Source organism: Mustela nigripes, chromosome 6 (genome assembly GCF_022355385.1).
Source record: "Mustela nigripes isolate SB6536 chromosome 6, MUSNIG.SB6536, whole genome shotgun sequence".
NCBI lineage: Eukaryota > Metazoa > Chordata > Mammalia > Carnivora > Mustelidae > Mustela > Mustela nigripes.
The window spans coordinates 66,798,960-66,815,754 of NC_081562.1; the positions used below are offsets into that span (position 1 = coordinate 66,798,960).

General features: G+C 38.6%; 1 protein-coding gene across 2 annotated transcripts in view; it reads right to left on the minus strand.

Annotated features, from left to right (window-relative positions):
- Window positions 1–15,303: 15,303 nt before the first annotated feature.
- Window positions 15,304–16,795, minus strand: part of BMAL2 (basic helix-loop-helix ARNT like 2) — a 102,065-nt gene continuing 100,573 nt past the window's right edge. For both annotated transcript variants that reach the window (XM_059402737.1, XM_059402738.1), the window contains one exon: window positions 15,304–15,742. In XM_059402737.1, coding sequence (XP_059258720.1) covers window positions 15,606–15,742 — 137 coding nt within the window. In that variant the 3' untranslated portion in view covers window positions 15,304–15,605. The remainder of the gene's footprint in view (window positions 15,743–16,795) is intronic.

Sequence of the window (16,795 nt, forward strand, 5' to 3'; positions counted from 1 at the left end):
GGTGACAGAAAAGTTTGAAGTGTGTGAAGAGAAACAACAACCTTCTGTTGCCTCCCTGAGGCTCATTATTGGGAGATTGTGAACTGATGCAGACCTCCAGTTTTCTCAAACAATGTATTTGGTAGCTTGGTGTAGGAATAGGGTTATCAGAGAGCTGAACTCATCCGGAGCTGGGATTTTCTAGAGTTGAATGAGATCAAAAGGCAGAGGGTCCAGGAAGTGGAAAACATAGACAAAAAAAATCAGTGAAATGATAGCCTTAGTGGACCAGTCCATGTATAGAAGGAAGTAAAGATTTTGTGTATGGAGGGTGTTGTGGAGGGAAGCATGAGGAGAGGAGATAAGTAGGAAAAGAATGAAGGCTATCATAGGAGTGGTCATCTTAATGAAGATTAAAGAACAGAAGGGAGGAATTTTTTCCTACCCCCTTTAACAAAGAGTGTAACTCTCTGGGGATGTAGAAGATTGTGATCCTCCCCCTCAGGACATTTGGCGCTGTCTGGAGACATTTTTGTCAAACTAGGTTTGCTACTGGCATCTAGTGGGTACAGGCCAGGGATTCTGCTAAACATCCTACAATATATGGGATAGACTCCCACATCGAAGAATTATCCAACCCAAGTAGAGAAACCCTGCTCTGGAGAGTGTCATTGTAATCCAAAAACTATGAAACATCCCTCAAAATGGACACATCACCTGGGATTTTAAAGATCTGCCTGACTCAGGAACCCATTTTTTAATTTTTAATTTTTTTTTTTTTAGCACCGTCATACTGCTAGGAAGGTGAATATGAATTTCTAGAAGAGGGCAGGCGGATTTCAGGAACCCCTTGGAACATGGTGGTTGTGACTGGAGACTGCAAGTCACCAGATGCCTGGTACCAGATGCTGCTGCTGTAAAGCAGACAGCCTCCTCCAGAGGCTCAGCCACTGGGCTCTGCCCATGGTGTAGGACGTCCCTCCAATCCGCAGAGTAGAGATGCCCTTTTATTTTAACTTGGAGGCAGCCCCACTACTTAAAATGTCCTCTTTCTATTTATATAAGTTGTGATTGCTCTCTTCGCTGGGGAATGGCTCCATTATTTTCTCAAAGTGCTGCAGATATTAGTCAACTTCATAGTTATACTCTTATCCTGTTATTTTTTATTTGTTATTTATAGACCAATCATCTAAATCTAATGACAAAAGGGAATAAATCCTTTTTAGTTGTTTTCCTGAAAATGCTAGCAAATTCTTTTCGACGTTCTAAAAATATATAGGCAACTTCTGTACTCTATTTTTGCTACAGAGGGAGGGTCACTTCTAATTGCTCATTAGATGTTACATTTGGAAAATGGTCCTGTATGCTCAAGTGTGGGGAAATTCCATTATTACCAACATCATACAGAATGAGGAGCCTCAGTAAATCTAAGTAATAGCAGACAGGATCAAGGGCAACAGTTCTCAAACTTGTGTGTATTGGACTCACCAGGAGGATTTATTAAAGCACACAGAGTGCTGGGATCTGTTCAGAGAGTTTCTGAATCAGACCTAGGGTGAAATCCAAGAACTTGTATTTCTGACAAGTTCCCAGGTGATGCTGATGTTACTTATCTGGGCTTACATATGGAGAACTTTGTGGATTTATACACTAGTTTTCATAAATTCTTCTGTTTTAATGCTAGGTTATATTTAAGAAATCCCTTCCTGGTTCAGTACCATATAATATGTTACTGTTTGAAAAAAGCTACATTGATTCTTTTTCTTTTCTTTTCTTTCTTTCTTTCTTTCTTTTTTTTTTTTTTTTTAAGATTTCATTTATTTCTTTGACAGAGATGACAAGTAAGCAGAAAGGCATTGGGGGTTGGGGGGAACAGGCTCCCCACTGAGAAGAGAGTCTCATGCAGGGCTCAATCCCAGGACCCTGGGATCATGACCTGAACCAAAGGCAGAGGCTTTAACCCACCGAGCCACCCAGGTGCCCCAACATTGAATTCTTTTAACAGGTATTCCTATGAACTCACACATCTGAATGAAAAATGTTAAGCCTTAAGATGTTTTGTAAACTTGCCTGTTCATAGCAACTGTTGCTATGATTTTTAATGACTTATTTCCTATAATGTCTTGAAAAAGACCAATTTAATAAATGCTCACCAAAACTCCATTTCTTAAACAATATTTTATTTGAGAGAGATTTGAGAGATGATGTGAGGAACTGCAGAGGGAGAGAAAGAAGCAGACTCCCTGCTGAGCAGGGAGCCCCCATGCAGGGTTTAATCCCAGGACCCTGAGATCATGACCTGAGCCGAAGGCAGACACCTAACTGAGTGAGCCACCCAGGTGCCCTCTAAAGCCGTATCTATGTAAACCCCTAAATATCAGAGCTAAAATGAGAGCTAGACTCCAGGTAGTGGGCCTGAGTGACCTGTTCCTCCTTTGTATAAAATAAGAGGTGGATAGGCTATAAATAACATCCCTTTTGGGGCACCTGGGTGGCTCAGTTGGTTAAAGTCTGCCTTCAACTCAGGTTATGATCCCAGGGTTTTGGGATGGCGCCTGCATCAGGCTCTTTGCTTAGCCTGCTATTTAGCTGGGAGCCTGCTTCTCCCACTACCTGCCACTCCCCCTGCTTGTGCTCTTTCTCTCTCAATCTCACGTCTGAGGAATTCTGCTTTACCTAATGTGTTTTTGTAAATGTTTGCAAGGACAACATGAAAAATTCATTTCATCTAATATGTTGCCTCAATCACCTGTGAGTGGTTGGAAAGCTCTGAGTTGGGAAGGGTTTGAAAGCCCAGCTGGGTTCCACAAAAAATGATTTATTTCTTTAGCTATGTCTGTCTGGAGTGTAAAGAAAATGGTGGTACAAATGCTATCCATGTATTAAATTTCTTCTAAATATTTAGGATAGTTTTTTTTTTCCTCATAATTCTTATGCAGCTACAATAGTTCGGCAAAGTAATGATTTGTAAATAAAATTTCCTTACTTATTTCAAGAAATTCTTTGAGGTATACAAAATTTATTTCAATAGGAGTCCTAGTTAGCACAATCAGAGAAGAAAAAGAAATGAAATGCATCCAAATTTGTAAGAAAGAAGTTAAACTGTGGCTATTTAAAAAAAGAAGTCACTATTTGCAGATGACATATGACACATGGAAAACCCTAAATACTCCAATTAAAAATTATTAGAAATAGTAAACTTGCAGGATACAAAATTAATACACAGAAATCCATTGTGTTTCTATAAACAAATAACAAATTAGCAGAGAAATTAAGGAAGCAATTTCATTTACAATTCCACTAAAAAGGATGAAATGCCTAGGAATAAATTTAACTAGGGGTGGAAGACCTCTGCTTTGAAAACAATGAAACACTGAAGCACCTGGGTCGCTCAGTCCCTGCTTGGCTGGCTGCTGCTTCTCCCTCTCTCATTCCCCCTACTTGTGTTTCCTCTCTTGCTGCATCTCTCTCTGTCAAATAAATAAATAAAATCATTTTAAAAAACAAAAAACTATGAAACACTGATGAAAGAAATTGAAGATGACCCAAACCATGCTCATGGATTGGAGTAATTGCTTTTGGTAGTATGGACATTTTAAAGATTTTATTTATTTATTTGACAGAGAGAGACCACAAGTAGGCAGAGAGGCAGGCAGAGAGAGAGAGGAGGAAGCAGGCTCCCCGCTGAGCAGAGAGCCTGATGCGGGACTCGATCCCAGGACCCTGAGATCATGACCCGAGCCGAAGGCAGCGGCGTAACCCACTGAGCCACCCAGGCGCCCCGGTAGTATGGACATTTTAATAATAATTATCTGTAGGTTAAGGGCAATCACCATCAAAATATGAACAGCATTTTTTACAGAACTAGAACAAATAATCTTAAAATTTGTATGGAACAAAAACAAACAAAACCCCCCTGAAGCAATCTTAAGAAGAACAAAACTGGAGGTATCACAAGCCCAGGTCTAAAGATACATTACAATGCTGCAGTAATCAAAACAGTATGGTACCGGCACAAAAAATAGATATATAGATCAATAGAATAGGACAGCGAGCCCAGAAATAAACCCATGATTATATGTCATTAGTCTACAACAAAGGAGGTAAGACTATGCAGTGGGAAAAAAGTCTCTTCAACAAATAATGTTGGGAAAATTGGACAGCTACATAAAAAGAATAAAACTGGACCACTTTTTTACACTATATTCCCTAAAAACCTCAAAATGGATTTAAGGTCTGAATGTTAGACCTGAAACCATAAAAATCCTACAAGAGAGCAGAGGCAGTCATATCTGACACTGGCAATAGCAACATTTTTCTTTCTTTCTTTTTTTTCTTAAGATTTTATGTTTGAGAGAGAGAGAAAAGGAGCAGGGGGAGTTGCGGAGGGAGAGGGAGAAGCAGACTCCCCACTGATTAGGAAGCCCAACAGAGGGCTCAATCCCAGAACTCATGGATCACAACTGGAGCCAAAGACCGATGCTTGACTGACTGAGCCACCTAGGCTACCTTGTAGCAACATTTCTCTACATGTGTCTCCTGAGGCAAAGGAAAAAAAGCAAATGCAAACTATTGGGACTACATCCAAATAAAAAGTCTCTGCATAGCAAAGGAAATAACAAAACAAAAAGACTATCTGCTGAATGGGAGAAGATATTTGCAAATGATATATCCAATAAAGGGTTAATATCCAAAATATATAAAGAATTATGACTCAACACCAAAAAGACAATCCAATTTAAAAATGGGCAGAAGGCATGGACATTTCTCCAAAGAAGACATCTAGATGGCTAACAGACACATGAAGAGATGTTTAACATTACTCATCAGGGAAATACAAATTAAAACCACAATGAGCTATCACCTCACACCTGTCAGAATGACTAGACTCAAAACCACAAACAAGTGTGGTGAGGATGTGAAGAAAAAGGAATTCTTGCACACTATTGGTGGGAATGCAAACTGATACAACTACTCTGGAAAATAATATGGAGGTTTCTCAAAAAATTAAAAGTAGGATTACTATGTGATCCAGTAATTTCACCACTGGATATTTACTCAAAGAATACAAAAACACTAATTTGAAAAGATGTTTGCCCTCCTGTGTTTGTTGCAACATTATTTACCATAGACAAATTATGGAAGCAACCCAAGTGTCCATCCATAGATGAATTGATAAGATATGGTGTATATATACTATGGAATATTACTTAGTCATAAAGAAGAATAAAATCTTGCCGTTTACAACAACATGGACAAACCTCGAGCATATAATGCTAAATGAGTCAGAGAAAGGCAAATACTATATGATTTCACTCATTTGTGGAATAAGAAAACAAATGAACAAAGAAAAAGACAAAAAAAAAAAACCACTCTTAAATATAGAGAACAAACTGGTGGTTACCAGAGAGAAAGTGGGGTGGGGGATGGATGAAATAGATGAAGGAGATTAAGAGTACACGTACAGCTATGAGCACTGAGTGATGTGTAGAATTGTTGCATCCCTATATCCCTATATTAACTTAACTAACATAACATTGTTAATTATACTGGAATGAATGAATAAATAAATGGCAAGAGACTTGAATGGACATTTCTCCAGAGAAGATACACAATGGTCAACAAGCATATGAAAAGATGGTTAACACCAAGCAAATCAGAACCACGACAAGATACTACCTTACACCCATGAGGATGGCCACTATTAAAAAACAAACACACAGAACAAACATACCAAAAAAATAAATAAATAAGTGCTGGTAAGAAAGTGGAGAAATCAGAATCTTAGTGCATTGATGGTAGCAATGTAAAATGGTGCAGCCACTGTGGAAAAGAGTATGATGTTCTAAGAATTAAAAATAGAATTACCGGGATGCCTGGGTGGCTCAGTTGGTTAAGCAGCTGCCTTCGGCTCAGGTCATGATCCCAGCGTCCTGGGATCGAGTCCCACATCGGGCTCCTTGCTCAGCAGGGAGCCTGCTTCTCCCTCTGCCTCTGCCTGCCATTTTTTCTGCCTGTGCTCGGTCTCTCCCCAACCCCTCTCTGATAAATAAATAAAATCTTAAAAAAAAAATAGAATTACCATATGATCCATCAGTCGTGCTTCTGAATATTTATCCAAAAAGAATTGAGAGCAAAATAATCTTGAAGACCCATTTTCATACCCATGTTCATTAGCAGTATTATTTGCAATAGCCAAGAGGCAGAATGAATAAAGAAGAGGTGGTATATACATAAAACAGAATCTTCTTTTCCTTTAAAAGGAAGGAAATCCTGTCATGGGCTACAACCTGGATGAAACTTGAGGACATTTTGCCAAGTGAAATAAGCCAGTCACAAAAAGAAAGTGTATGATTCCACTTAGATGAGCTATCTAAAGCAGTCAAACTTACAAAGAAGAATTGTGGTTGCCAGGGGCTGGGAGGAAAGGAAACAGAGTTGTGCAGTAGGTATAGAATTTCAATCTTACAGAATGAAAAAGCTCTAGAGATCTGTTTTACAACAATGAGAATACAGTTAACACTGCGGAACTGCATGCTTAATATAAAAATGGAGATGGAGACTTTTTATAATTACAAAAACCTTAGAAATTGTTGTCCCTTAAATTAAGGAGGGTGTGGGAAAGGCAGAAAGACCCTAAAAGTCCCAGAATAAATCAAAGGGATTACTACAATCCAAGGTTAAGAACACCAGTGTGGGCTGTGTGGGTCTGGATTCCGACTCCATGGTTCATGAGCTGGGTGACATTGTCAAGGTACCGAACTCTCTGAGCCTTAGTTCCCCCATGTGTAAAACAGAGCAATACCAGCATTTGTCTTCACAGTTGTTAGGCCGCTTAAATTAATACATGTAGAAGTCTTAGGAATTTGCTCCCATGGTAAGAATTTAATAGAGGCTAGATGTTACTCTCTTAGAACATCAACAACTCAAGAGAATAGAGACTGTAGTATTGGATGGGTTGTTCCAAGAGTAAATGCATCCTCTACCAATATATTCTCTGTAACACAAGGTGGAAGAATATATTCTCTTGTAACACAAGTATGGAAGAATGTCAAACCCATCAACACCATTCCTGAAATGGAATTCAATGGAATTCATTGTTTTAAGTGACTGATGTACAATCTGATAAAATAAAAACTTAGTAGTTTCTGTTCTGATTTCAACATTTCCTCTATTTTCACTGTCTTAAAAGTATTTCATAAGTAAATATATAGAAAATTGCTATTTTTAAAACTTTCAGGAGAAAAAAGTGTACAGAAATTAAAACATCCTTTTATCCAAGTCCTGTGACTGGGCCTAAGTGTTAAGCTGATGTAAGTCAGATTAGCAGGAAAAAGGTATTCAAATTTAATATTTTTAAGTGGACATGGGAATCTTCAGAAGAACAATGATGAACTAAAGAAGGTTTTAGGCCCCAAAAGCTACATATCTTTTTATACAAACAACAGTAATTTGTGGGAATATAAGATATAAATTAGGTTAGGTCCAATAAATTGTGGAATAGGGACTAGTGAATCTATGGGGAAACTAATGGGAAATCGGGGTTATTTTTGTAGATTTGCTTACGAAGGTCAATTTCACCATTGATTCTCAGTCTCTGCTGATAAGAATGCTCTTCTCTTCACATACTATATGTGGAAAACCCAAAAGACTCCACTCCAAAACTGCTAGAACTTGTACAGGAATTCAGTAAAGTGTCAGGATATAAAATCAATGCACAGAAATGAGTTGCATTTCTCTACACCAACAACAAGACAGAAGAGAAATTAAGGAGTCAATCAAATTTACAATTGCACCAAAACCATAAGATACCTAGGAATAAACCTTACCAAAGAGGCTAAGAATCTATACTCAGAGAACTATAAAGTACTCATGAAAGAAATTGAGGAAGACACAAAGAAATGAAAAAATGTTCCGTGCTCCTGGATTGGAAGAATAAATATTGTGAAAATGTCTATGCTACCTAAAGCAATCTACACATTTAATGCAATTCCTATCAAAGTACCATCCATCTTTTTCAAAGAAATGGAACAAATAATTCTAAAATTTATATGGAACCAGAAAAGACCTCGAATAGCCAAAGGGATATTGAAAAAGAAAGCCAACGTTGGTGGCATCACAATTCTGGACTTCAAGCTCTATTACAAAGCTGTCATCATCAAGACATCATGGTACTGGCACAAAAACAGACACATAGATCAATGGAATAGAATAGAGAGCCCAGAAATAGACCCTCAACTCTATGGTCAACTAATCTTCGACAAAGCAGGAAAGACTGTCCAATGGAAAAAAGACAGCCTCTTCAATAAATGGTGCTGGGAAAATTGGACAGCCACATGCAGAAAAATGAAATTGGACCATTTCCTTACACCACACACAAAAATAGACTCAAAATGGATGAAGGACCTCAATGTGAGAAAGGAATCCATCAGAATCCTTGAGGAGAACACAGGCAGCAACCTCTTCGACCTCAGCCGCAGCAACATCTTCCTAGGAACATCACCAAAGGCAAGGGAAGCAAGGGCAAAAATGAACTATTGGGATTTCATCAAGATCAAAAGCTTTTGCACAGCAAAGGAAACAGTTAACAAAATCCAAAGACAACTGACAGAATGGGAGAAGATATTTGCAAACAACATATCAGATAAAGGACTAGTGTCCAAATTCATAAAGAACTTAGCAAACTCAACACCCAAAGAACAAATAATCCAATCAAGAAATGGGCAGAGGACATGAACAGACATTTCTGCAAAGAAGACATCCAGATGGCCAACAGACACATGAAAAAGTGCTCCATATCACTCGGCATCAGGGAAATACAAATCAAAACCACAATGAGATATCACCTCACACCAGTCAGAATGGCTAAAATCAACAAGTCAGGAAATGACAGATGCTGGCGAGGATGCGGAGAAAGGGAAACCCTCCTACACTGTTGGTGGGAATGCAAGCTTGTGCAGCCACTCTGGAAAACAGCATGGGGGTTCCTCAAAATGTTGAAAATAGAACTGCCCTATGACCCAGCCATTGCACTACTGGGTATTTACCCTAAAGATACAAACGTAGTGATCCAAAGGGGCACGTGCACCCGAATGTTTATAGCAGCAATGTCCACAATAGCCAAACTATGGAAAGAACCTAGATGTCCATCAACAGATGAATGGATCAAGAAGATGTGGTATATATACACAATGGAATACTATGCAGCCATCAAAAGAAATGAAATCTTGCCATTTGCGACAACATGGATGGAACTAGAGCGTATCATGCTTAGCGAAATAAGTCAAGCAGAGAAAGACAACTATCATATGATCTCCCTGATGAGGAAGTGGTGATGCCACATGGGGGCTTAAGTGGGTAGGAGAAGAATCAATGAAACAAGATGGGATTGGGAGGGAGACAAACCATAAGTGACTCTTAATCTCACAAAACAAACTGAGGGTTGCTGGGGGGAGGAGGGTTGGGAGAAGGAGGTGGGATATGGACATTGGGGAGGGTATGTGCTTTGGTGAGTGCTGTGAAGTGTGTAAACCTGTTGATTCACAGACCTGTACCCCTGGGGATAAAAATATATGTTTATAAAAAATAAAAAATTAAAAAATAATTCGTTTGGGACGAGGTCCTTTATGTAGCCCAAATAGGTTTACATTTGCAGCATTCACTGCTTGCCCCTCTATAGTTTCCGTTACTAGGATTCATAGGGAAATTCACTCTGCCCATAATGATAATGGCCTTGTGAAAGATGCACTTGCCCCAGTCATAAGTGGCAGCTCCTCATAGGCTTAGCTCTCAGACCACAGGTGGTTTACCTGATGAAGATGGGCTTGTAGCCCTCTGGGCTGACTTGCATATAGACTTGCAGAACTTAATGTGCTCTAGTTGGAAGGAATGGTGCAGATGAACATATACATGGCACAGAGTAAGGGAAGATGTGGGCTCCTGGTGGTGCCCAGCAAACCTTCAAACTGCTCAGTGGCCAAGATGGCTTTGGTCTGTGTACTGGGGTGCAAGGGGTTGGGCATCTTTGTCATGTTCTAGGGTAGGGAGGCAGACATTGCAGCCTCTGCTGCAGGCTGGCCCCAGAAATCTACAGCAGGCACGGCACAGCCAGGGCACCATCCCGAGCCCAGCCCATGGCAGCATCCCTCCTAGACTAAGGCCGACCATGATCATGACAGGAGCAACAGTGTCCGGGACTCTGAGAGGCCTGCTTCATGGTCTCTTCCCCACCACTGTCGATTTGGTCCATCCATGAGAGGAGGTGGATTCAGGATCTTCCTATATCACCATTTTGAGCTGGACTGAGATTTTTCAAGAGTTCTATTAAATTATAAATATCCATAATCTAGGCCCCTCATTTTTGTGTTGTCTTTTGAAGAAAAAAAAATTAACCCCCCAAAATGTGACATATTTACTCACAAGGTATAATGGGACTGATTTCCGTGGACAGGAATAAATGTGGAAAATACTACCTAAATGTGAGCTTAAGAACTAGGACTGCCTAAGAAAATACATCCTATGCCAGAGACACACAGCTGGACAAGAACTTAAGACAACTCTTTATGGAGTCTCCAAACACATACTGAGGCAATAGACTGGGTCCCCCAAAGCACCTAGTGGCTGGGTATTAAACAAAAAAGATGATCAGTGTTAAAAATACATCACAACTTGCTGCTACTCATTACCCTCTTACAGCCCCCCAAAATAACCAGAAACAAGACCCCAGATTCACAGAGCTAAACCCACGATCCTCTGAAATCTTCAACCATCATAAATTACAAGTTTTCCATGGTCCTTTCTGCACATGTCCCCATTCTTTCCACTGGCCCTAGAATGTCAGGCAGCTGGCTGTTGTTGACATCCTTTGCTTTTCAAGGATACCTTTTAAAATACAGGTTTGGGGGCGCCTGGGTGGCTCAGTGGGTTAAGCCACTGCCTTCGGCTCAGGTCATGATCTCAGGGTCCTGGGATCAAGTCCCGCATCGGGCTCTCTGCTCAGCAGGGAGCCTGCTTCCTCCTCTCTCTCTCTGCCTGCCTCTCTGCCTACTTGTGATGTCTCTCTGTCAAATAAATAAATAAAACCTTTAAAAAAAAAAAAGAAAAAATACAGGTTTGGGCATGTAACCAAAACCCAGCCAATCTGTATATTCCAGCCTGGTGACCTCAGGAAACTCTATGTGAACCAAGTTGATGCAAAGGCCCAAACAATGGACATTTTTGTGTGAATTACTAGGAAATAGAGAAACTCTCTTTCCACTGAGGTTGCCACTTGCAAGAACAACATGTTCTGGGAAGTTCTAAGTGCCATTATGGACAAGAAGATGGTTATAGCCATTAGTGAACCCTCATGAACCCACACAAATATATAAAGAGGAATGTAGTTCAGTATACTCCTCTGCCCTGTGGTTTGGGAAGATTGGATCTTCTAGTCTGTTTCCACTTTAGAAAGTAGTTAAGGAGATTTTTTTTTGGGGGGGGGGGAGAAGTTTAATATATTAGGTTCAAAAAAACTTCAAACTAGTAATTATTATAAAATATAGTTTAATTTCCCTTTTCATTACTTACCACAAAATTTAAAAAATACCAGTATACAGACAAGAGCAAGTAAACTGGAAAAAAGCTAAAAATTGTATAAAAAACAAAACTAAGCACAGGAATGTAGGAGCAGTGACACACACATACCATATAGTCTCAAGTGAATTCAGAAGTGTGTTCCAGGTTAGACAAGTTTTCTTTCTATGGTCAACTTTTATTGGAGCCACATCTGGAAAGGATCTTAAACACCAAGGGTCTTATATGGGAAACATCCTCCCAGACTTCTTTTAAAAGCATTTCTCATAAAATAACCCACACCAGAGAGGCAGACCTAATCTAAATACAAGTCATAAATGCCTCCCCTTGGCCCTATGAACTTGGAAAAAATTAAATGAAAACAAAGCACTCTAGAAATGGAAAAGTGACACCTAGTGGCCGTTTGGCAGTTTTCCTTGGTGGCTTCTGATCATTTTAGATCTTTTCCCTGCTCTTCTCATAACTGTACTTGGCAAATCTGAATTTCCAAATCCAGAGCCAAACAATGACCTACCTAAGTGGTAGATGATTCTTCAGAGCAGGATCTGAAATGAGACTACCAAACCTGGTCCGATAACTAGGTGGTTATTTCATTTCCTGTGCCCTGATGATACAGAAATTCCTCACATAGGACTAATAAATAGAGCCTTTCCCCACTATGACACTGTAATGAAATACTTTAATCTCACTTAATTACCAAAAGCCTCTATCCTCTACTTTCCTATTTCTCGGTGGATTTCCAGATTTAGTGATTGCAATAGGGTGTCAACACATACACCTCAAGTTTTATTTGATTTCAGGTTATTATCATGTAAATGAAATAACTGAGAACATTTTCAGATTTACTAGTTTCAAAAAAGTTTTAAATTTGGATACATGGATAGAGGTTCACAGTTATTGGATTATACTAAATCAAGGATAAATAAACAATTGTTCCTTAAACCATAGCATTTAGAGGTAAATATCATAGTTACAGTATAACTTTGGTCTACTTCAAAGTGGTCTACTAATATCCACTTAATAAAATGTTTCAGAGCAGCACTGTCCAATAGAAATATAATATATGCCACATGGGTAATTTAAAATTTTCTTGTAGCCACATTAAAAAAGTAAAAACTAAAATGTTAATGTTTTATATAATTCAGTATATCCAAAATACTTGAGTATGTGATCAGTATCAAACTGCTTTTTTGAAAGATAGTTTTTTATATTTATTTTTAAATTTTTATTTATTTTTAAGTAAGTTCCATGCCCAACATGGGGCTTAAATTCACGACCCTGACATCAAGAGTTGTGTGTTCCTCTGACTGAACCAGCCAGGTGTCCCATTATAAAACTGTTAATGTGATATCTTATGTTCCCTTTTTATACTTAATGTACGAAATCTGGTATGCATTTTACATTTACAGTCTATCTCAATTTGCACTAGCTACATTTCAAGTGCTCAACAGCCACATGGCCTGTGGCTCCATACCAGACAACACAGTTCTAGAGTCTGACCCTAATGCTCAAATCCCATGGCTTAGAATCATAGAATCAGAACTGGAAGTAAACAGAGAGATCAAACCTCTTGTTACAGAGGAGGAAACTGAGGCACATACAGAGTGTTTAAATGGCTTACTTGAGGTCACACAGGTAAACTTAGGGTGAGCAGGCTCTTTCTGATTCCAGGCTCTTCCCCACTCCACTGTGTTATTGTAAGTAATTCTTAGACTTATGGGGGTGGGGGAAAGGAACTAGAATATCCTTTTTATTATCTCATTCAATGTGTAGATGCTTTTCATCAAAAGGCAAGAAATTAATGGTTAGGAGAAAAAGTAATATAGCATAAGCCATAAAAATATCTGTCTCTCCTAAGAGCAATTCAATGTAAATGCAACACATGTCAGAGAAAACACCAAACATGGGAGAGTTAGAATTATCCTGCATTGCATGGATTGGATTCTAGGTCCAGGACAAGATCTACAGAAAAATCCTCGAGTGGGTTATTAAAGGATCAAAACCTTAAATTGGCTATCTGCCCACCAGTCTATGAACTAACGCTTCTTGCAAAGAGAAAAAAGTGCTTCTATATGTAGCAGTGATGGCCTCTAGAAACTGCATCCCTGAGCCTTGCATCAAGAGGGTTAGCCCCTCTCCTTTCAAGGTCATCCAATCACAGTGACCCACCTTGCTACCCCTAGCTTAGGTCAGCTCTGGAGGCCAAGTCCAACCTGCAATGGTTTAGACCCTAAACTGTTAACGTTGGTAGGCCTCACACTTACAGAGGAGATGTGATTGTTTTAAGTCTGAAGAAACAAGAACAATCATGCTTAGCCTGCTGCAAACCAGTCTCCCTCGTCCTGTAGGATTTCTCTGGCTTATTGTAAACTTGCCAAGTCCCTCAAGTCCCAGAACTGGGAGTGGTGCTGACTCTCCAATATTGTATTGCCTGGAGGACAATGTGCCAATACTTCCTTCCTCATGTAGCTACTGCAGAAGTCCCAGCTGAAGGGAATGTGTGCTTTTGGCCTGTTACCTGGTGGGTTGTTTGCCATTAACCAGTTTGACAAAAGTTCTAATCTATTATGTACAGCCAAAAGAAATATGCAAGGCCAAAATAATGCTTTGTTTTGGTGTGAGACTCGGAGAGCTATCTGCTGTAGCACCACATAGAGGAAGAGAACTGCATTGGCTCCCCCACATCTGAGCTTCCGGCTTCCCCATTAGCTTCCCAGACTATCGTACTTTCATTTGTGGGGCACAAAAGAAAGTATATGAAAACACATTCGGTAAACTATAAAGAACTATGAAAACATAGAGTATTATGAAAGTATGACCTTCAGAAAGGGAGACATACACATATGATTTTAAATATTCTTCTTATAATCAGTATAAGCCACTCCTCAATTACCAGTTAAAAAATGATGCCCAAATTTGTAATGATAGCTAGAAAATTGGTTTTTAAATTCTTTCTCATTGCCTCAGTTTCAAAACTACACTTAGCATTTGTATAATTACCTTTGGTTTCAGGCAACAGTAATTATAATTGCCTATTCTAGAAGGCCACAGCTAGTTCCTGGGTCAGTTAACTAATAATTTAACCAGTGAGACCATTGCTTTCCCAAATGTGTATCAAGAAGCTGATATATACACATTAAACATTTAAAAAAATATATGAATTTAACTGTGACTTCACACAAGATATTAAACCTGCTTGGGCTTGTATTTTTGTCCAGGGCTAATCTTTCACTAAGCTCATTTTCTGCATCAAAAACTGGTTTTATATGTAATGAAAATCTTGACTGGTTACATTAACAACAATTCTAACATGCAAAGGATAATTATCAAGATCTAGTCCCCAAGATCTTTCCTTTTCTGTAAGCCAAGTGAAAATCCCTTAACTTTTTTTTTTTTTTTCCTGAGTTTTAAATAAGTCTCTCACTTAAAGCCCATCTTAATTGCTTGACCAAGCATAACTATCCTGGTTACGTTTGCCCAAGTTTACAATGACTGAACATAGTATTCACTGCAATTATGACTACCAATTGTACCCTCTCTTTAGGTGTTCAAGGGCTCAGAGTTTTTCTTAAAGTGTATAAGCCTTATCCTCAATTAAGGAAATATACAAGAAACGGAGATGTTCCAACTTCTATAAATCTACTAGTATAAGTCCATTATAAATTAATCTTAGACACAGGAAAATGTCAATATATTAAATTCCCCACACTCAAAAACTGCATCAGAAGATAAAAACAAAACCAAAACAAGATGTATGTGATGAGAAATATTTTAACAAAAAGTTAGCAACTAGTGGGTTTTAAGCCATGTCACTGAGAAAAGGAACTGTCTGTAGGAAACTCTGAGCCATTCTTTGTGAAGGGAAACATCACATTTCCCCATACTGCTGTAGAAGTAAGGTGCACATCTATAACAATTGGTAGACTACTAATAGGAATTAAAGATAAAAACAGTATCAAGACAGTACAGAAGATTATACAGTTGTGTTTTTTTTTTTTTTTTGTCAATGAAATGCTTTAACACATTCCTAATTTGTAAGAATTAAAAATCAAATGCTAGAGTGTCCAGTGGATGTCACCGAGGTCCCCGGGGTCTCCCAGGCCCCCCTCTGCTTCAAAGTAATTCATGAAGGCAGCCATGGCTGTGTCATCATTGTCACACAGGGCATCAAAATCCAGCTGGGCACTGTCACCTGTCAAATTAAAATACAGACCTATCTAAGTACATTTGAAGGTTAAAAGATGGATATCATTAAGAATGGCAAAGCGAGCAAAAAATAAAGAGAGAAAGCAAGAAACAGAGTCCTAATTACAGAGAACAAACTGATGGTAATCAGAGGGGATGGGGGCAGGCGGATGGGAGAGATAGGTGATGGGGATGAAGGAGGGCAGTTGTGACGAATGCCCAGGATTGTACATGACTGATGAATCACTATTGTACACCTGAAACTAATACTACACTGTATGTTAGCTAACTGGAATTAAAATAAAAAACTTAAACTAAAAATTGCAAAGCGAGGCTAGAATAATATACAGTGAAATTTTGAAGACAAAGCATAGGCTTTATATTGCAGAAGGCTGATATATTTTTTAAATGGGTCACCTATTATATAACCATGTGCTATCAGAGAAATTGCAGAGAACTCATTTGATGCACATAAATGAGGTGATCTATGAGTTTTCAAATAGAAAATAATAGCACTAAAAGGTACTGATGCTAGACAATTGGAAGCTAGGGGCCAGTGTTTATGCATGTGTCCACATAGAGCCTGGAAGGATAAACTTAACTTTAATCTGCCTTGTGAAAATACTGTACGTCTTTAATCTGAAAGAGAAGGCTAACACAAAAGCATCCTCTTCTAAAAAGGAAAATAACCAGTTTTTTTATTGAAGAAGGAAATAAGAAGAAACCATAGAAACAAGATTCAAGTTAGAGATAAGAAAGAGGATCTAGAAATTATGGGTTAACAAACAGCTACAATTAGCCAACGTTCTCTAGAAATCTTTCGAAGTACAATAGAATTTGAGATGATTAATGTGTGGTTCTCTGTGAAGCTGAAATCCAGTTTCTTTCTTTCAAGTTCTTTGATTCTTTTTGACATATATTTCCAGTAGATCAATGTTAGTTATGGATAGTATAAACCTGTGTCACTTCAATTTAGTTGGTTTGAATTTACATAAACATAGTTAAAATGAATAATTACATCTTAAACACTTTATGATTGGTACATTTAAAAGTACTTATT